At 46.1% G+C, this 21495-nt stretch overlaps 1 protein-coding gene across 2 annotated transcripts in view; it reads right to left on the bottom strand.

Annotated features, from left to right (window-relative positions):
- The window catches only part of CLPB (ClpB family mitochondrial disaggregase), a 161361-nt gene that overhangs the window by 73796 nt on the left and 66070 nt on the right, over positions 1–21495 (bottom strand). For both annotated transcript variants that reach the window (XM_008149929.3, XM_008149930.3), the window contains one exon: positions 4773–4901. In XM_008149929.3, coding sequence (XP_008148151.2) covers positions 4773–4901 — 129 coding nt within the window. The remainder of the gene's footprint in view (positions 1–4772; positions 4902–21495) is intronic.

Raw genomic sequence — 21495 nt, 5'->3', positions numbered from 1 at the left:
TGTGGCAGGAGTATTAGGGCAGCAGTAGGGAACAAGGTTAGGTGAGGGTCAGACTAGGACAACTCTAAAACCAGGTTAAAAAGTTAGGATGGGCAGTATTCCTTCCTTCCTTCCTTCCTTCCTTCCTTCCTTCCTTCCTTCCTTCCTTCCTTCCTTCCTTCCTTCCTTCCTTCCTTCCTTCCACAAGTGAGCACTGAGTGTTTTGAAGTTAATAACAGATACTTCATATAAAATTCCTACTCTGTAGAACCTATACATGTCCTAATCCTGACAAAACCTTAGAAGGTAGGTGGTATCACTCCATTTCCAGATGAAGAAAGAGAACCTCAAAGCGGTCCTGGCTTGCCCAGGACCACAAAGCTATGAAGAGGTAGGGCTGGTATTCAGATCCTGACTAGACAGTTCATGCTCTTTCCCTGCAGCCTTTCTCAATTGGGATTTCTCCTTTGAACTACATATGGTAAATGATTTGAGTAATGATTTTCTCAATTCTCCCAAGAATGATACATAAGTAGTACCATCTCAATGCCTGGGAGAAAAGTTAATTCCTTGTATACAATGGATGCTTTATAGCTCAATTCTTTGGGGGAACCCTGGTCAGAAAGGCTGTCATGATTAGGGATATGTTTTAGGAAGATGGATCTGGCAGTGGGGTCCCATGCACCTTAATAGCTCTGGAATTATTAGGATGAGTTCCTCCGCACCTTCCCAACCATCCTGCCTCTTCTTCTCTCCCTCCCGCCACCCCTCCAACATTTTCTTGCACCTGGCAGTCAAGTGCTAAAGCACAGCCTTCCTGCTCTAAGCCAGCAACACAAACAGAAGCAGCATCTTCAGAGCTGAAAACCAAAGGGGCCTGTGCACCCATTTTCTGTGGAGGTCGGGGGTAGAAAACTGGCACTAGTGAATTCAGAACCCTTCTATAAAAATCATCTGGCAACCTCCCATTACACTTCCCGATAAAACTAAGCATACCCTCCTCTGGGAAGCTTTCTGTAACTGACTCTACCTCCCTGCCCACCAGGCAGGAGCAGGTATTTCCTCCTCCATGCCCCAGAGCCCTTGTCCAGCTCCCTGCCAGAGCATCTCTCCAGCGTCACTGGCTGTTTCTGTATCTGTCTCCTCCACCAGTCTCAGTATCTCACGGTCAGGGACAGTTTGCTTAATCCATCTTAGGATGCCCTGAGGTACATGGTCTCAGAGATGGCAATTGGCTTACCCAGAGTCACATTACAGTGCTGAGTTGAAGCCCAGGTGAGTCTGACTCCCAAGCTGTGTTCTTTTCACTATATTAGGGGCCTTCTGAAGATGAAGTGCTAAGCGCCCAGCCCAACACTGAGATTCAGAGGTGGTGCTCTCAGAGTGGACAGACCATCAGAAGAGGCTTCCTGACAGAGGGAGGCCCTGAATGGTCAAGAGGCTCTAGATGAGAAGAGAGGGAACATGAAGGTGGTTTAGGTAGGGGGTGGGGAGGGAGGTTGTGGGCAAAAACAGAATTAAGAAGCCTTCAGGTAAGATTACAGGCCTCAAGAAGGAGAAAGGTATCATAGCTGCCAGGGTGACAGTCTGATTTTTTTCTTTCTTTTTAATTAAATGTATTTCTATTGATTTCAGAGAGGAAGGGAGGAAGAGAGAGAGAGAGAGAGAGCGAGAGAGAGAGAGAGAGAGAGAGAGAGAAACATCAGTGATGAGAGAGAATCATTGATCAGCTGCCTCCTGCATACCCCTTACTGGGGATTGAGCCAGCAACCTGGGCATGTGCCCTGACTGGAAATTGAACTGTGACCTCCTGGTTCATAGGTTAATGCTCAACCACTGAACCACACCGGTCGGGCCAGTCTATTTTTTATACAATCACTAGAGGCCCACTGCATGACACCCTCTCACAGTCTGGGAGCCCTCAGGGAATGTCCAACTGACGGCTTAGGCCAGCTCCCCACGGCAGTCAGACATCCTTAGCACTGCCGCGGAGGCAGGAGAGGCTCCCACCACCACCACTGCGCTAGCCAACAGAGAGCCAGCTCAGGGCTGCTGCTCAGGGCACTGACCACCAGGGGGCAGCTCCTGCGTTGAGCCCAGGTGAGTCTGACTCCCAAGCTGTGCTCTTTTCACTATATTAGGGGCCTTCTGAAGATGAAGTGCTAAGCGCCCAGCCCAACATAGCGACCGGTTGTTTGGCCGTTCGGTCAATTTGCATATTAGCCTTTTATTATATAGGATGGAGCATGGAGCAGAGGCTTTTACAGTCATTATCACTAACCCTCATGCTATCACTATCATATCTGTCAGGTGTTATCTTACAGACAAGAAAACTGAGGCTTAGAGAGTTAAGGCAATATGTCCAAAGCAGTACCCGTAGTAGGGTGGGGGAGCTGTGATTCAAACCCAGGTTGGCCTGACTCTGAAGACATCCTTTCTATTACGCTACCTGGCCTCCAAAGGGGTCAGAGAACTTCCCACATTATCACACTGCTGACTGGACCTCCTCCCAGCTCTCTCATGAGTACTGCTAAGTCAGAGTTGGTCAAGAAAAGCTGCCCCTCCAGCTCTAACTCTCTAAGATCTGGGAACCCTAAATCCCTGTGGACTAAGCAATTTCAAGGACAAGGGTTCTGGGTAGACTTGGTAAACACAGGCTGGCCCCTTGATCTCACAGAGAGCACTTCCCTCTCATTTGCTGCAGCAAAGCCAGTGGCAAATATAGGTTAAGAAAAGTGGATGGTCAGGAAGGAAGTTCTCCTGCTTTCCCTGAAACCCTTGGAGAAGGTCAACTGAGGTCAGAAGACTTTGAAAATGTTACTGGCAACAGCCCGCAGGACAAGGGGGTAGAATCCCGCCTCTCGGTTGGCTGGTCACACACACAGGCTAACCAAGAGAGGTCAAGGGGGGAGGGAGGTCATAAGTTGGCAGGCCTGTAGCCCTGAGTGACGGCCACTTGTTCAGATCAGGAAGTTAGAAATAAGTGGGTTAATGGTTTTGGCCCTTGAGGCTGGGAGGCTAGGGCAGGGGGTGTAAATGGAAGCTGGGTAAAAAGGCAGGTGGGCAAACTGTAAAAGTGGGGGCAACGGGCATCTGTTCCAAGTCAACAGGCAGGAACCATGCCCCTGAAATGATTCAAAGGGCCAGCCTTGGCCTGGGGGGAAGGAGGGACACTTCATAAAAGGCCCATGCCTCTTCATTTCAAAGGTGTTCGATCTGGAAAGCTGGAGAGAGGGTCTCTTTTTAGAGTGAATCCCTGCCTGTTTGGGGGCTGAAGGGAAGCGAGAAATGTAAACCACTGGACAATGGCTGGGGGTATTGATTGATTTTAAAGCATGGCAGAGAGAAGCCCCACGGTGAATGCTCCAATTCTTAGCTACAAATGTCTCGCCAGAGAGCTTTCCAAAGGACAAAGTGAGTAGCACCCTGCTTGGGATGTTTTCTAAGTCTGCTTCTGAGAGCAGTAAGTTTTTGCTCCAAAAGTTTCAATCATCCCAGGCACTGTTACCACAATGTATATGCCCCACACCAAGGCACAGGTCCCTTGTAGGCTGGGGGTTTGGGCCAGGCCTGGGGATTAAGCCAGTGTGGCTGGATTTGGGGGTGTTGGGCCAGCAGGGCAAAGACTCTGGGATGAAAAGAACTGTCTTTGAAGACTTTGAAAAAGTGATTGGGCTGAAGAGGACAGTTGGCATAAGTTACAGAGAAGACAATCACAGCTCATTTAAAGATATTTCAAGCAGTCAAAGAAGAAATGAACTAAATGGATACCTAAAATGGAATGGACTCCCAGGGAAGAAATAGAGTTCTCTAAGTCCTTGACAAAATCCAAGGAAATGCCAGCCAGCCAACTATTGGAAAGGTTTGTGCCAGGAGGAGAATGGGTAGCCCCGATGACCTCTGAGGACCCTTGCAGTTCGTAAGTTCTATGAAGAATAATCCCTGACAAGCAGGCCCTTAGGTGGGTGTCTAGCCCCAAAGATGGTCTCTAGCCCCACAAAGTGGCACTGAGGGCAGTCATGTACCATACTCAGGGGCCTGGGCACCACACATCCTGGCAAGATGCATTGCTCCCTATCATGAAAAGAGACTGTAGTGGGATAAAAGAAAGTAGTATGAAAAGTGACTGCTTGGGAGGTACCAGGCAGGGTGGAAGATAACTCTTCACCAGACTTGGACAGGAGCAGACCAGCCTGAATCTGGGGATTGATCAATTTAAATCATGCTCTCTCAAAGGAGGGTATTCAATGACTCAGCAAATGGTTATTGAGTGCTGGCTGTGTGCTGGGTACTGTGCTAGGTGCTGGGAATGAGTTTGCTGACTTCAGGGAGCTCAGAGTCAAATTAGGGAGAAGACTACTGAAAACGTAAGAACAATGTCAGATTGTGACAAGTATGAGTTTAGACTTGGGTGGGGGTGGAATCAAGGAGGATGTCTTTGAGACCTGGGTTAATAGGGATGTGAAGGTCCTCCCCTTTGTTCTACTAGCCCTGCACTAGAGGTCATAGTGGAGAAGAAAGGACACTTTTAGGGATTGCAACGAACAAGACTCTTAGAGCATGTGCAGACAGGCAGGATGGTCTGGTACAAAACACAGGTAGGCAAAGATGTTCCACCCACACGAGGTCAAATCACATGTGCACACTGCCCCTCTCATTAAGTACCGCCACCCTCAAAGCAGTTCCAGCCCTGGGAGGGTAACAGGGCTATGGGGGAGCATGGCATTTCCAGAGTGAGAGGTTGTCAAGTTTCTCTCTCTGCCAACCCCCACTCCATTCATCCATGCTCTTACCTCCATCCAGCAGCTCCTTGACTGTGCGGTAGTCGTCGGCAAGGACAGCATAGTGCAGGGCTGTGCAGCCCTTGAAGCTGGCGCGGTTGTTCAGCCGGTTGTTGAAGTCATCCTCTCGGGTGACCAGGACTGGGGGGAATAGTAACACAAACCCTTCTATTAGCAACAAATGCTCTGAGCAACCAATTTCACCATCTTTCTCTTGGCATTTTAATTTACTCACTCACCCATTTACCTACTTGCTAAACATACGATGATACCTACTATGTGTGTGGCAATCTGTGCCAGGCAAGAGAAGGTAAAGCAGAGGTCAGTTAGTTCCACAAACATTTACTGACATCTATTATGAGGTAGGATTCATTTGGGGACACAGAGTGAATCAGACATGGTCTCTGACCTAATCTGAAGGAGGAGACAGAGAACAAACACATGTTTATCATATTATTTGAGACAAATACTATGTTAGAAGTATAACAGGATGATATAGAAAGCCAGAGGGGAAATTAGCTCAATTTGGGAATGAAGAGAGGATCTCAGATGTCCAGAATCTTGAAGGATGAAGAGGAGCCATCCAGGTGAAGAAAAAAGGCTGGAGTAAGAGAGGGGACCAGTAGGGCAGGAGACAGAGGCTGTTCTTTGCAGAACAGTAACATATCCCTCTGCTCTGAGGATGTTTACAACCTACAGAGTGTTTGATATTATTTTGTGATGACCTTTTATAATTTATAAAAGCTATTAAGACTTTGAAACTACAGAAAAATACAAAGAAGGGATCAATATCTCTGCAACTTGAAAAACTGCATTTAATATTTTGGTATATATATCCATATATCCATGTATGCATATATATCCTATAGAATTGGAATTTACTACATTGCAATTTTGTAATATGCTTTTTTACCCTTAATAAATGCACTGTGAACATGTTTTTAAAGGTAAGATTAAAAAGCATTTCATGTGATCAAACCACCAAAAATCCTAGGCTCACTCTAGTGCTAGTATTCATGACTCTCCCTCTCCAATTTCATATTAAATAACCTAAAACCAGTTCTGTCACTTTTATAGGACCCTATGGGTTGGGTGATCACACACATCCAGGACAAACCTGGTTTATGCCTGTTGTCCTGGACAGTCCCAGTCTGGACAATAAATTGGAAGGTTACCCCACCTCTGAGGTCCTCCCTTGGGACCTGAGACCCCACATAACAACTATGATACTTAGGTGATGGGGTTTCTTTCTGCCCCAATTATCAGAGTGACTGTTATGCTCCCTCCGGAACTGAGTTCAGTGGGAGTGGAATTTGGGTCCTACCTACCTGAACCCCCTTCTCTAGCCCAGAGCACAGGGCCTGCAAGGGGTAGGCTCCTCTCAACCACCACTGGGAAAGGGGGTGTAATTCAACCAAGAGGTAACCTTGTCTACGTAGTTAAAAGGATCAGACAATTCCTAAACCATTCTTTTCCAAGTAAGTGGTATTAGAATAGTGTCCATGCATTTTCCCCTCCCTTCCTATTTAAAGTTCAAAAAGCCAGACTGTCATGCCTTCTCCTAATACTAACATCTCATTTACTGACCTTTTTCTACTCTGTGCCTGGCATGGTAGCTTCACACAATCTATTCAATTCTCATAACTACCTTATATAGTGGGTATTATCATTCTCGTTTTATAGACGAGGAAACTGAAACACAGATGTCTCACAGCTAGTACAGAGGTGAGCAAAAGTAGGCCTAGAGTTATAATACAAATAAATAATAATTAATAAATAATGGTACAAGAATAAAATCTGTGTTTTGTGTACTTGCAATTATAAACCTACTTTTGCCCACCCTTGTACGTGGTTGAGTGATGATTAGAACCCAGGTCTAATCTGAGTCTTTATTCTTTCTCTCCTTCATATCATGCTGTCATCCTAATTTTGCAAATGAGCAAAGTAGATCCCTTTCTGACTCAGAGCCTAGATGTCTGGTCCCAGCCTTGACTCTTTTTTTTTTTTTTTTTAAATATATTTTATTGATTTTTTACAGAGAGGAAGGAAAAGGGATAGAGAGAGACATCGATGAGAGAGAAACATTGATAAGCTGCCTCCTGCACACCCCTTACTTGGGATGTGCCTGCAACCAAGGTACATGCCCTTGACCACAATCGAACCTGGGACCCTTTAGTCCACAGGCCGACACTCTATCCACTGAGCCAAACCTGTTAGGGCCAGCCTTGATTCTTATTCTCCCTCCTTTTCCTGCTCAGGTGAAGGTGCACTCTACTTTCTGCAGAACTTGCCTTAAGAGGGAACCGCCTGAGGTCTGTAGCTAGCTTAGGTGGGAGTATTTCAAATGTTTGGCCAAAATGAAGTTGGTGGAGTATGTAGCTGAGAATAGACCACACTTTCTTGTGGCCTAGGGAATCAATAGTGAATCAGCAATTCTGTACCAGGCAGAGGCTCTCCAACTGATAACCTCCTCCCCTCCACACCTGGAGTGTTATCTAACCTTTCCTGGGGTAGAGAGAACAGGAAGAAGGCCTCTGAGTAGCTAACACACAAGTCCCATATGCATTTTCTCCATAAGAGAGCCTTTTAGAGACCTAACTCAGAGATTACCAACTCTTAGTGGCAAACAGTCTTATCAAATAATGGTAAATCATCTTGTTTCCAGTTCACTGCAGATTAGGAGAAGAAAACAATAAGACTGGGGAGGAGGTTTTATAATCAAGCAGACTGATTACAATCAAGTGCGGGCCAGGCAGGGAGGGAAAAGAACAGCACAATAAAAAGCTAAAAAGGAATCCACAGAATACTGCACCTCAAAAACCCCTAAGGGCACCACTGAATTGCCCATTGGACATTAACTGCTGGATACAATAATGAACCTGAAGAAAAGTGATAGTTGGCTCAAGAAAGCAGGAAGGGTATAATCCATTTTACAAAGAAAACATACCATTCATTCAACAAACAACACTTTATGAGCACCAATGCATGGTGGTAGCTGCTGGAGATATACTAATGAATAAAAGAGTCTAATGCAAGAATCATACCATTGAACAAATTATATAATATGTTTCACAAGTGCAATTATAGAGCCATACCTAGGGTGCTTACCATAAAAAGCAGAGGAATTTAGGAAACACAGATGGATTATTCAGTTCAGAGACAAATGTCACCAAAGTGCTGACATCATAGCCTGACTATTAAGAAATCATAAGAGGATCCCTGCTCACCTCTGAGGTCTCATTTCTCACAATCCCTTTCTAATGCCTTTTTTTTTTTTTTTTTTTGCCTCTGAGCTTTTACAATTGCCATTCCACTGCCTGGACATCTTCCCCTCTTCCATGCCTTCAGTTGGCTAACTCCAATTCATTTTTAGGCCTCTGATTAGAAATCAGTTCTTCTAGTAATGCTTTCCAAGTTTGAGGTAGTTACTGCTCCTAAGAGCTACCCAGAACCTTAGACATCTTCCGATTAAGTATTTATTACAGTCTATTGCAATCACCTGTTTTCTTGACTACGTTCTCCACTAGGCAAAAAGCTCGGGAAAACAGAAGTGTGACCGTCTTCACAGTTGTGTCCCCAGTGCCCAGTATGGTATCTGGTCATAAATACATGCTTGATAAATATTGGTTGAACTAGCAAATCCTATCTAATAAAAGAGTAATATGCAAATTGACCGTCACACCAAGACACAACATGGCCACCCCCATGTGGCCAAAAATGGCTGCCCCCATGTGGACACAAGATGGCCGCCACAAGATGGCTGGCAGGGGAGGGCAGTTGTGGACAGTTGGGGGTAACCAGGCTGGCAGAGGAGGGCAGTTAGGGGGGACCCAGGCCTGTAGGGGAGGGCAGTTGGGGGGGATCAGGCCTGCAGGGGAGGGCAGTTGTGGGCGATCAGGCAAGCAGAGAGGGCAGTTGGGGGGGACCAGGCCTGCAGGGGAGAGCAGTTGTGGGTGGACCAGGCCTGCAGGGGAGGGCAGTAGGGGGGAGGGTACCAGGCCTGCAGTAGAGGGCAGTTGGGGGGGGGAAACCAGGCCTGCAGTGGAGGACAGTTCGGGGGGACCCAGGCCTGCACGGGAGGGCAGTTGGGGAGGACCAGGCCTGCAGGGGAGGGCAGTTGGGGGGGACCAGGCCTGCAGGGGAGGGTAGTTGTGGGTGATCAGGCCAGCAGGGAGGGCAGTTAGGGGTCACTGGACCAACAGAGGAGGGCAGTTGGGAGAGACCAGGGCAGCAGGGGAGAGCAGTTGCGGGGGGGGGAATAAGGCCTGCAGGGGAGGGCAGTTGGGGGGGTAGGCCTGCAGGGGAGGGCAGTTGAGGGGGGCCAGGCCAGCAGGGGAGGGCAGTTAGGGGCAATTGGGCTGGCAGGGGAGCAGTTAGGCATCGATCAGGTTGGCAGTGGAGTGGTTAGGGGGTGATCATGCTGGCAGGCGAGCGGTTGGGAGCCAGCAGTCCTGGATTGTGAGAGGGATGTCCGACTGCCCATTTAGGCCCGATCCTGGTGGGATTGAGCCTAAACAGGTGGTCGGACAACCCTCAAGGGGTCCCAGATTGGAGAGTGTGCAGGCTGGGCTGAAGGACACTCCCCCCCAGATGAATTTCATGCACCGGGCCTCTAGTAAATACATAATTCATAAATAAGTTCTGATATTACCTTGTTTTGGGGATGATAATAATGTCAGTCAACAAGTATTTAGTGGAGGCACAAGTGTGTGGCTGTTAAATAGGTGAGCTCTGGAGCCAGACCACCTATGTTTGGATCTCAGTCCTGAATTTGCTGACTGTGTAATATTGGGTAACTACCTACACTCTCTGTGCCAAGTTTCTTTATCTGTAAATGGAGATGATAACAGTACCCTCTCAGGGATACTTAAGGATTAAATGAGACACTATGAGTAAAGGGGCTTGGAGCAGTCCCTGGCATACAGTACCTCTCAGTAAATGTCAGCTAGTATCCTTACTGTCTAGTCTTGTGCTTCCAAAGTATATTCTCTCTGTGAAAGAGGTCCATTTGGGGAATCCTGCATACACCATTCCCCTCAGAAAGGCACAGTTCTTAGTTAAGAACCATCTGTTTAATTCGGTGTCACTCGGCAGTTCCTGGTTTGACAGCATCTCTCCACCTAACCCTTATTAAAATCCTGCAGTGCTGGTGTTCCTCAGAACACTCTTTGGAACTGAGTAATACATTAAAACCTGTAAAATATTTTCACTTATTTATTTCAGAATAATCTGTGAGGTGTAAGTTTACTCTCCCCATTTTACAAGTAAGGAACTAAAGTTGATAAGGGTGCCACAATCAGCTGGTGGTTGAGCAAGGCCCATTTCATGCTCTTATCAACAATAATCTCTCTCCCCCAATTTGTCCCACATCATCTTGCTGAAGTCCCCAGCTCATTAGATTTCATATTCTTTTCTTTCAAAGGTGTAAAGTTGTGGGGAGAAGTAGGTACAGCACACACCCTCACACACTTACCCACTTCACTGAAGAAAAGTATGCAAATCCACGGAAGCTAAAGTGACTCATTTAAGACTGGCTCACCAGCTGGCCACTACAGTGGTATTTTGTGGCCCCATGTTTACAGGTGGTCTTCAGCCAGTGAACCATGCCCTTCCCAACAAAGACATCTACTAGCCTGTCTCCAGCACTGGGAATACGGGCTTAGGCTCCTGCTTCCCCTCCAAGCCTGTCTCTTCAGTGGAGGTTGCACCCCCCGAGGCCACAGGGAGAGTGACAAGGCATCACTTTGTTATCCTTCTGCTCTCATCTCTGACTTTTTGATGTTGCAAAGTCTATGCCTGGGTGCCATGACAAGTATGTGCCTGAGAGATACTCTGCAGGATTCCCTAGCCTCAGCAGTGCCAAGAGTCAGCAGAAGTGAAAGTAGTACCTGAAGCCCTTCATGCAGCTCTGGCCATTCCTAAGCACTGCTGAAACTGCACCCGCTCCCTAAAAAAGAAACAACCTAAAACCAAAACCAACCAGCCAACCAACCAACAAAATCCACTACCTCCCATGATGAGAAACAGTGATTTAAGGTAAAGGAGTCATGGACTCCTGACTCTTAGTTATGCCATTTACGAAGTTCTTCTATCTGTACAATGGGTATGATAAGGAATAATTCGAGGAACACTAAATATTTAAATATCATGAGAATCAAATGTGATGATAGGCTTAAAAAACATTACCAAAACATTTACTAATGCTGCTTTTTCCCTTGGGTTAGAAACTAGGGACACGGAGATGACTCAGACATGGCTCCTGTCCTCACATTGCTAAGTCTATTGGGGGAAATTTTGAAAAAAGGTGTATGAGGCAATATGGGTGGTCTCCAGATGACAAAACCTTTATTACTTACTGCTGCCTTGTGCAGAGGAAAGGCAACCCTAGATACAAGTCCCATTCCCTCAGCTCAGCCTCTACCCACTACTCCCAGGAGCTGTGCAATCTAATGTCATGGAGTGTCCAAGAGTGCCCTGTCTTTAAAGATGTGAGCATGTCTCTTTGAGAGGAAACCTCTACAACTAATATGACAAACTCAAGAATAACCCCTTACATTTGTGCAGCATTTTACAGTTTAGTGAGTACTACAATGCAATCATTCCCTATCCTCATGACAATCTAGGGCAGACGGGTCAAGATCTATTCTCTATTGAACAAGAGATAGAGGTAAAGAAGTTAGGCAGACTGTCAAACTTGCACTGCTAGTGAGTAGTGAACTAGGACTAGACCTCAAGCCTGCCTGGCTCCGTCCTCTATACTGCATAGTTTCTGCAATGTCCACAAGGTCAAACCTCACATAACCCAGGTTGACCTAAGCTGGCTTGAAGCTCAGAGACTAAGCTAAATTCTTGAGTATCTACAAGGTGTTTTTTATCTACAACCACATTAAATCCTCACTACAATCTGAGAGATGGCCATCCTACTGCCCGCATTGCAGGCTGCTTCCTCAACCTCTGTGGGCACTGTCAGCTCTGCCTGTTGCATTTGTCAGCAGCCAGAGGATAGGGCAAGAGGGAGATTCCCTGTGTTGGGTCACCATGAGACCATCCTTGGAGAGTGCAAGGCCTAGACAGTCCACTTTCCTCTCCAAATTCTACCTGTTATTTAAAGCCCAATTCAAGGCTGGGAAGTCCTCTCCCCCCAGCTCTGCCCTGGATAACTGTCATGTCAATTATGTGTATTCATCTACCAGTTAATTATATATTGTCTTACAACATCTCTTGTAATATTTTATTGTGTTAAAATTTTCCTTTCTGGAGAAAAACCAAGATGGCGGCATAGGTAAACACCTGAACTTGTTGCCTCGCACAACAACTTCAAAACTACAACTAAAAGACAAAATGGACATCATCCAGAACCACAGGAAGGCTGGCTGAGTGGAAATTCTACAACTAGAAGGAAAGAGAAAAGCACACTGAGACTCAGAGGAGGTGTGGAAGTAAAGTGTGGAGGTACGGAGGTGTGTGAGCAGAAAGGGGCTGGCAACTGAGGACGTGGCTGTCTTTTTCAATCGGGAGGGAGACACAAGCTCCCAACTGCTCTGAACTCCAGTTCTGGGCGAGACTCTGGGGACCCAGACTCATACAGGGGGAAACTGGACCGTCTGGCATCGGGCCGGAACATGAGGATGGCTTTCTCTCAGAGGTGCTTGCAGCAATTACGATTACCGTGGGACACTGAGACCCGGGGGCCTCTTAGTGCAGGGCTGACGGGTCAGCCACTGCTGTTTGCTCCACCCTGTTGATTCCCTGAGACCCCGCCCCACTCAATTTAAAACCCCACCCCAGCTGTGCGCAGAGGCTTTTGCATATGAATGGCCTGGCCCTTTGATATCTAAAATTACCTAACAAACTGCAGCTGGGTCAGAGAGCCCCAGAACTTCCAAAAGAAGGCCCAAGGCTCCACAGCAACTTGCATTGCTTCACAGATGGGCCTCATGTGGGAACCTCCAAACCCCAAACAAAGAAGAGGAATCTGCAGATCTCTCCGTAGCTCCTGCTGGGTAGCCTCAGGCAGAGGCTAAATTAGCACCTCCTTGAAGATCCAGTATACTCAGTGGTCAGAGTGGGACAATCCAGATTACAACTCCTCAGATCCGTAAGGGACACATTCAGGGGGCAGACTCAGTGAGCACCAAAGCCCCACTGAAGCAAGTCTTGCCTCATAAGGCTGTCTCCAGCACAGAAGTTCTCCCATCGTAGATACAACTGATCCTCACAGTCAATTGGCCTGGAGGTCAATTCCTCCCAGGCCAACAACAATCAAGGCTTAACTACAACAAGACTGTGCACACAGCCCACAAACGGGGTGCACCAAGAGTGTCCACCTCAGGTAATTGGGGAGGCTGAGCCACTGGACCCTATAGGACACCTAGCACACAAAGCCACGCTATCAACACAGTGAAGCAGCCAAAATGCGGAGACAAAGAAACAGGTCACAAATGACAGAAATGGAGGAAAGCAAACTACTGGATACAGAGTTCAAAACCACGGTTATATAAGGTTATTCAAGAATCTTCTAGAAACCTCCAAGAAATATAGTGAGACCCTCGAGGATATGAAAAAGGACCAACTAGAAATTAAGCATACACTGACTGAAATAAAGAATAATATACAGAGATCCAACAGCAGATTAGAGGATCGCAAGAATCAAGTCAAAGATTTGAAATATGAAGAAGCAAAAAACACTCCTCCGGAAAAGCAAAAAGAGAAAAGAATCTGAAAATATGACGATAGTGGAAGGAGCCTCTGGGACAACTTCAAGTGTACCAACATCCAAATTATGGGGGTGCCAGAAGAAGAGAAAGAGCAAGATATTGAAAACCTATTTGAAGAAATAATGACAGAAAACTTCCCCTACCTGGTGAAAGAAAGAGACTTACAAGTCCAGGTAGCAAACAGAACCCCAAACAAAAGGAATCCAAAGAGGACCACACAAAGACACATCATAATTAAAATGTCAAGAGCAAAAGACAAAGAGAGAATATTAAAAGCAGCAAGAGAAAAACAGTTAGTTACCTACAAGGGAGTACCCATATGATTGTCAGCTGATTTCTCATCAGAAACTATGCAGGCCAGACGGGAGTGGCAAGAAATATTCAAAGTGATGAATAGCAAGAACCTACAACCAAGATTACTCTATCCAGCAAGGCTATCATTCAGAATTGAAGGTCAGATAAAGAGCTTCACAGATAAAAAAAAGCTAAAGGAGTTCATCACCGCCAAACCAGTATTATATGAAACTAGAGGCCCAGTGCATGATTGAATCATGCACGTGTAGGGTCCCCTACACGCTTTTGCTTTTCGCGGTGGAGCTGGGTGCCTGTCCGCTGGTGCCGGAGCAGACAGGCACCCAGCTCCCCCACTTTTGATGGTCCACGGCCGCTGAGGGGGGCTACCCTGCTGTTGAGAGGCGCAGGGGGCGGGACTCCCGCCCCCTGCGCCTCTTAACGGCCGCTGAGGGGGGCTGCTGCGGATACCTGGCTACCCTGTCGTTGAGAGGTGCAGCTGGGTGTCCGAGGCAGGCCCCCTCAGCGGCCGCGGATCTGGCCGTTGAGAGGCACAGGGGGCAGGAGTCCCGCCCCCTGCGCCTCTCAACAGCAGGGTAGCCCCCCTGAGTGGCAGCGGATCCATGCCTCTCAATGGCCGGATAGGCCACCCCGAGTCCCGCCTCTCAGCCTCCCGCTGCCCAATCGTGGGCGTAGCGGAGTGATGGAAATTTACATGTTACTCTATTATTAGATAGGATGCTGAAGGGTATTCTTTAAGAAGAGGAAGAAGAAAAAGTTAAAGATAAAAATTATGAACAACAAATACATATCTATCAACAAGTGAATTTAAAAATCAAGTGAATAAAAAATCTGATGAACAGAATAAACTGGTGAATATAATAGAATCAGGGGCATAGAAAGGGAGTGGACTGACAATTCTCGGGGGGAAGGGGGTATTGGGGGTTTGGGAAGAGACTGGACAAAAATCGTACACCTATGGATGAGGACAGTGCCGGGGGGGCATGTAAGGGGAGAGGGTGGGGTGGGAACCGGGTGGAGGGAAGCTATGGGGTGGGGGTGGGGGGGGAAAGAGGAACAACTGTAATAATCTGAACAATAAAGATTTATTAAACATCAAAAACTCCCCTAGGCTCCTCATGGATGACTGTAACTAGTACAACATTTTTTGTATGTACTTCATACAGCATCACTTCAGTTTTTCATGCAGTTTGAGACTTCATTCATCTACCTGCCCATAGGCACACCACCCCTGGCACCGCAATTCAGAAAGTGCTATGAGAGGCATGCATGCATAGTCTGATGGCAGTACAGATGGCGTACATGTCATGTAGCTTGGGGAGGTATCCCTCAGGAGAACTGTTCTAAGGATGAAGGGGAGCTTGACAGGTGGCAAGGGGAAGAAGGGCATTCCAGGACAGGAAGTATCATTTGCAAAGGCCAGAGGTTAAAGACTATTGCCTGTTCATTCATTCAAGATACTGGAAGTCCTTTGGTGAGCCTGGAATTCTGAGTGAAGGTGTGTGGAGCAGTAGGCAGAGATGAGGCTGCCCAGGTAGGCAGAGGCCTGATCCTGAGAGGGGTTTGGACTCTATCCGGTAAGCTATGGACATACAATTGTTTTTGTTAATGAATTAAGCAACATGGGGAACAACAAGAACAATAAGCCAGGAGACAAGAGAACTGGGTTTAAAAATGGCTTTCACTAACTGGAGTTGTGTCCCAATACCTCTGTGATTCCCTATTTTTAAAACGGAGTTTTTGTACATCAGTGTTCCTCAAACTTTTGTGGGACCTGGCCAATGTGGCTCAGGGGTTGAACATTGACCTATGAACCAGAAGGTCACAGTTCAATTCCCGGTCAGAGCACATGCCCAGGTAGTGGGCTCAATCCCCAGTGTGGGAAATGCAGGAGGCAGCCAATTAATGAGTCTCTCTCATTGATGTTTCTATCTCTCTCTCCCTCTCCCATCCTCTCTGAAATCAATAAAAATATATTAAAACAACACCACCACCTGGGTAACTTGTAACAAAACACTGAATCTTGGGCCCCCACTTCAACAATTTAGATTCAGCAGGCAGCGCCTGGGAATATACATTTTAAAAAGCCCATTGTGGCCCTAATTGGTTTAGCTCAGTGGATAGAGCGTCAGCCTGTGGACTGAAAGGTCCCAGGTTCGATTCTGGTCAAGGACATGTACCTTGGTTGCGGGCACATCCCCAGTAGGAGGTGTGCAGGAGGCAGCTGATCGATGTTTCTCTCTCATCGATGTTTCTAACTCTCTATCCCTCTCTCTTCATCTCTGTAAAAAATCAATAAAATATATTTTTTTAAAAATAAAAAAATAAAAAGCCCATTGTGTTGTTCCCCCAAGAAGACTCTGAGAAACACTGGGGCAGATGATCTCCTGAGGGTCCTTCCCACTCTAATGTTCTGTGAAAAACACTAAAAAGATGTAAGACTGGCCAAACCTGCCTGATCCTGCTCTAAGAAAGCAAAGGATGTCTGGGCACCAGAACATTCTTCCCAAGCCCCATGTTTACAAAGTTAGACCCAAGCTCCCAGGACACCAAGCCTTGCGACGAGACCTCCAATATCTCACTTATTAGCTCATCTCCCTCCAAAAATCCCAGTTGGAATTAGGTCCTTCTACACAATACACTGTAGTCCTCATTCATCCACTAAACATTTTATTAAGTACTTTGTACAGGCTAGGCCATGGGGATAGAGAATGGGCTCTACCCTCAAGAGCACGTAAACACTACAAATAGTATAAAATAATCTTTCTTTTATAAAGTATCTCTGAAAGGAAAGAATTCAGAATTTCGAGTCAGAGAGACATGGATTCTAATCCTGATGACTGGAAAATTACTCCATCCCTCTGGGCCTCAAATTTCTTATTGGTAAAATCAGGACATTAGTATCTATTAATTGGGTTGCTGTGAAAATTAGAAACGATGGAGTATAGTGAGGGGAACAGGAAATAATGGGCACCTAGGAAATGGCAACTTTCAAATTAACATATTTCTCCTGTCCTGGAACCCATAATATCCACATTCTTCTTCTTCTTTTTTTTTTAATATATATTTTATTGATTTTTTACAGAGAGAAAGGGAGAGGGACAGAGAGTTAGAAACATCGATGAGAGAGCAACATCGATCAGCTGCCTCCTGCACACACCCCCTGGGGATGTGCCCGCAACTAAGGTACATGCCCTTGACTGGAATCGAACCTGGGACCCTTCAGTCCGCAGGCCGATGCTCTATCCATTGAGCCAAACCGGTCAGGGCAATATCCACATTCTTCTATTTGACTTTCAGAAGCCTCTCATTCCTGGTCCCAGTTAATTTCTCAATATAGACTTTCAATTCCTCCCCTCCTGCTGGTTGAGGCTCCAAAAAGAGGACTGTGGTGATGCTACAGTGAATCCTCAGTGGGCAGCACTGTGTTATTAGAAAGAGCAGAGAGGTCACAGTCAGTTAGCCTGGGAAGCAAAACTCACCAACTGTGTGACTCTGATCAAAATCCTTAACATCTGTGAGACCTTGTTTCCTCACCAGCAAAATAAGTAGTATCACCGACCTAATAAGATCCAATGATAAACCCAATTAAGATATGCACACAGGATCTGAGTAGATATTTTTCCAAAGATATTTCTGAAAAATACAAATGGCCAAAAACACACAAAAAGAAGCCCAACATCATTAGCCAATAGGGAAATGCAATTCAAAACCACAATATACCACTTCACATCCATTAGGGTGGCTAAAGTAAAAAAGACAGGCAATAACAGGTACTGGTAAGGATGCAGAGAAACTGGATTCCTCACACATGGCTGGTGGGAATGTAAAATGGTGCAGCCACTTTGGAAAACAGTCTGGCAGTTCCTCAAAAGGTTAAACACAGACTTACCATATGACCCATCAATTCTACTCCCAAATATAACCCCCCCCCCCCAATGAAAACATTATGTCCACACAAAAACTTGTACACAAATATTCATAGCAGCATTATTCATAATAGCCAAAAGTAGAAACAACCCAACTGTCCCTCGATTGATGAATGGATAAATAAAATGTGGCATATTCATTTAATGGAATATTATTTGACTATGAAAAAGGAATAAAGTACTAATACATGCTACAACATTTTTTTTTTGCTGTTAATCCTCACCTAAGGATATTTTTCCATTGATTTTTGGAGGGAGTGGGAAAGACACAGAGAGAGAAACATCCATGTCAGAGAGACACAATGATTGGCTGCCTCCTGCACATGCCTAACCAGGGCCACGGATTGAGCCTGCAACTGAGGAACATGCCCTTGACCAGAATCGAACCTGAAACTCTCCAGTCTACAGGCTGATGCTCTATTCACTGAGCCAGGTTGGCTAGGGCATGTGCTATAACATTGATGGACCTTGAACACATGCTAAAGAAAGAAGCCAGTCACAAAAGAACACATGTTGTATGATTGCATTTATATGAAATGTCCAGAACAGGCAAATGTATGGAGACAGAAAGTAGATTAGTTAGTAGTTGTCAAGTTCTAGGGAAGTTGAGAGATAAAATGGGGGATGATTAATAATGGGTATGGGATTTATTTATGGGGTAATGAAAATGTTCTAAAACTAATTGCAGTGATAGCTGCACAACTCTTGTGAATATACTATAAACCACTGCGTTATACACTTTAAGTGACTGAATTGTACAGCGTGTGAATTAAATTTCAATATAGCTGTTACATGAAAAAATGTATATAAGGAACTCAGAAAATTACTTGGCATTTAGTAAGGATTCAATAAATGGTACTAAATTTATTATTGTGCCCTTTCCTCTTCCTGATGCCACTCTAACCCTGGCCAGAATCACCACTAACACTAACACTGTAGAATATGGCAGGCTCACTGCAGGGAGCACATTTCATACTCAGTGGAAGGTCACAGGTGAGTCCTGAAAGCTAATATCCCAAGGACTAAGACTCTTCCTCCAACACCCATATGGCCTGAATTTATTGAACACTTATTAGGTGACAGGTATTGTGCTAGGAACTTCACAACCATTTTCCTTAGAAGAACCATACATGTCATTATTCCTATTAATGAAGAAACCAGGACTTGGACTATTAATGCAGCTTGTCTCAGGTCACATCAGTAGTTAATGACAGAGTTGGTCTGTTCAACCCAAGGCTTGTACTCTTTTTTTTCTATATGGCCTCACTATTCCTTCCTTTTATTTATCTACTAGTGGCCCGGTGCATAAAATTCATGCACATAAAAAGGGAATTAATTAGAAGAAATATATTAATATTGCTATTTGCCCTTTCTCTATAATAGAAGTGTCAGAGATGAAAGAAAATTAGTAAAAATATATATAAAATCTCCCTCCTGTCAGAGTCTGGGGCGCACCGTGGGACCTAGAGTCAAGTCCCTGCCCACCACCTGCATGCACTTCGAAAACACAGGAGATCCAGACCCAGATGGCCCCACCCCCACTGGGTGAGACCCAGACTTGGCTGGCCCCAGCCCCATCAAGCCCCTCTGGGCGGGGGGCGCAGCCTCAGGTCCCCCAGCCTGGCGCTGGGTGGGGGGTGCAGCCTCAGGTCCCCCATCAAGTCCTGCTGGGTGGGGTGCAGCCTGAGGTCTCCTGGCCTGGTGCTGGGGTGGGGGGCACGGTCTGAGGTCTCCCAGCCTGGCACCAGGGGCATGGCCTGAGGTCCCCCGTCAAGGCCAGCCCGCCCCCGCAGCGTCAGTCAACGCTGAGCAGGACACACGCAGGCAGTGTCACGTTCCTAGCCAGGGATGCAGGCAGGCAGCTTCACCTCAGCGCTGAGCAGGGACACATGCAGGCAGCGTGATGTTAGTGCTGGGGTGGAAGTCCCCGCCCCCGTCCCTGCCCACAGACTGGTCGCGACTGGGACACCGTAATGGACAAATTTATATGTATAGATGTCTTACCCATCCTTTACAATTCAAGCAGCCTGACTTTCACTGATCTCCCTCTTCTGTATATATCCAGGTAACGTATAGTCTACATCAAATTAGTTAACATTTTCTTTTACATAGTCTTAAGTGTTCTCAGACTGCTTCACGTGTATACTCTTGAACATGGCAGGTGCTCAATAACTACTTTAGTGAATGGTTGTTAAGCTGTCTCCCCAAGCAGAAAACAGGTTCTAGAAGGATAGATGTTGTGTCTTACAGATCTCCTTATCCTTCATACAGAGAAGGCACTTGTGGTCAACTAGGCTGGCCTATGGCTAGAAGACCAGACCTTGCTTGAAAATGGTTCTCACAGACACCATGCTCTTTTGCCAATGGACTGGAAGGTTTCTCCTTAAGAGGACCCTGCTCACCTCATTATTACCTTATTATAATACAGCATGGGAGGAGGCACACTATGATAAGGTAATAATAAGGTGGCATAGTAGGAGCTCAGAAAAGATTTGATGAGTTGAAGAGAAGACTGGGTCAACACTTACTCCAGTGGAGATACAAGTACAGCCTTCTCAAAAGAACCCCAAGCCCGTCTTCTCTCATTCCCATGAAAGGGAAGGAGGAGAGCAGAAGACTGACCTAGAATTTTAAGGGACAGGCTGTTAACCCTGCCTGTGGTCCTGGCATCCTCACTGACCCAGAACCCGCCGTTGACTACAGACCTAGGTGGAGCTTTCCAGAACTCATGTTTCACCTTCACACCATCAAATGCAAAGATGTTCAAATTTCTAATTGTCTTACAATTGCAATTTTATAGTTTGTTTGAATCAGGATCTAAATCAGATTCACATGTTGCTACTGATATGTCTCAGAGATGGCAAAAATATGCCCTGGCCAGTGTGGCTCAGAAAAGTTGTGGGTTTGATTCCCAGTCTGGGCACATACACAGGTTGTGGGTTTGATCCCTGGGGGCATGTACGAGAGGTAACTGATCAATGTGTCTCTCTCACATCAATGTTTCCCTCTCTCTCCCTCGTCCCTTCCACTCTCTCTAAAAATCAATGGAAAATAATATCCTCAAGTGAGGATTAACAATATATATAGCCGGGCCAGTGTGGTTCAGTGGTTGAGCATGGACCTATTAACCAGGAGTTCACAATTTGATTCCCCGTCAGGGCACATGCCTGGGTTGCAGGCTCAATCCTGAGTAAGGGGCATATGGGAGGCAGCCGATCAATGATTCTCTCATCATTGATGTTTCTATCTCTCTCTCCCTCCTTCTTGAAAAAACAAACACACACACATTCACACACACATATATATGGGAGGTGGGGGGAAGTGGATGGGGAGTACAGCGGAAACAACATTGGCTATGTGTTAATTGTTGAAGGGAACTGATGGTACATGGGAATTTTTTTATACCATTCTGACTACTTTTTAAAAAATCCAAAGATAAGGCAAAGTGTTACTCTATTATCTATAGACCCATCAACACTCATTTGAACCTCTTTTACTTCCTACCTCTTCTAACAGAGAGGTAACATGCTAGAATTGCCTTTGATATGTCCTACAATTACTCTAAGCTCACATTTTCCTCACTATCCCTGCTCCAGCGCCGCCGCCCGCCCTTCTCCACCCCCCCCCCCCCCCCGCCCTCGCCCCATCCAAAGCAGTATTATTTCTGCTACAGGGATTCTCTAGGCAGGGCTGGCAACAAGAGGAAGGAGCCTGCTCTCTTTGCCTCTCAGCCAGCTCTGTTACTTGGTTGGCCAAACTAGGTCCCTCTGTGCTTCC

This window comes from Eptesicus fuscus, chromosome 13, assembly GCF_027574615.1.
Source record: "Eptesicus fuscus isolate TK198812 chromosome 13, DD_ASM_mEF_20220401, whole genome shotgun sequence".
Taxonomy (NCBI): Eukaryota; Metazoa; Chordata; class Mammalia; order Chiroptera; family Vespertilionidae; genus Eptesicus; species Eptesicus fuscus.
The sequence above is the reverse complement of the archived record's forward strand: the minus strand, read 5'-3'. Positions and strand labels throughout refer to the sequence as shown.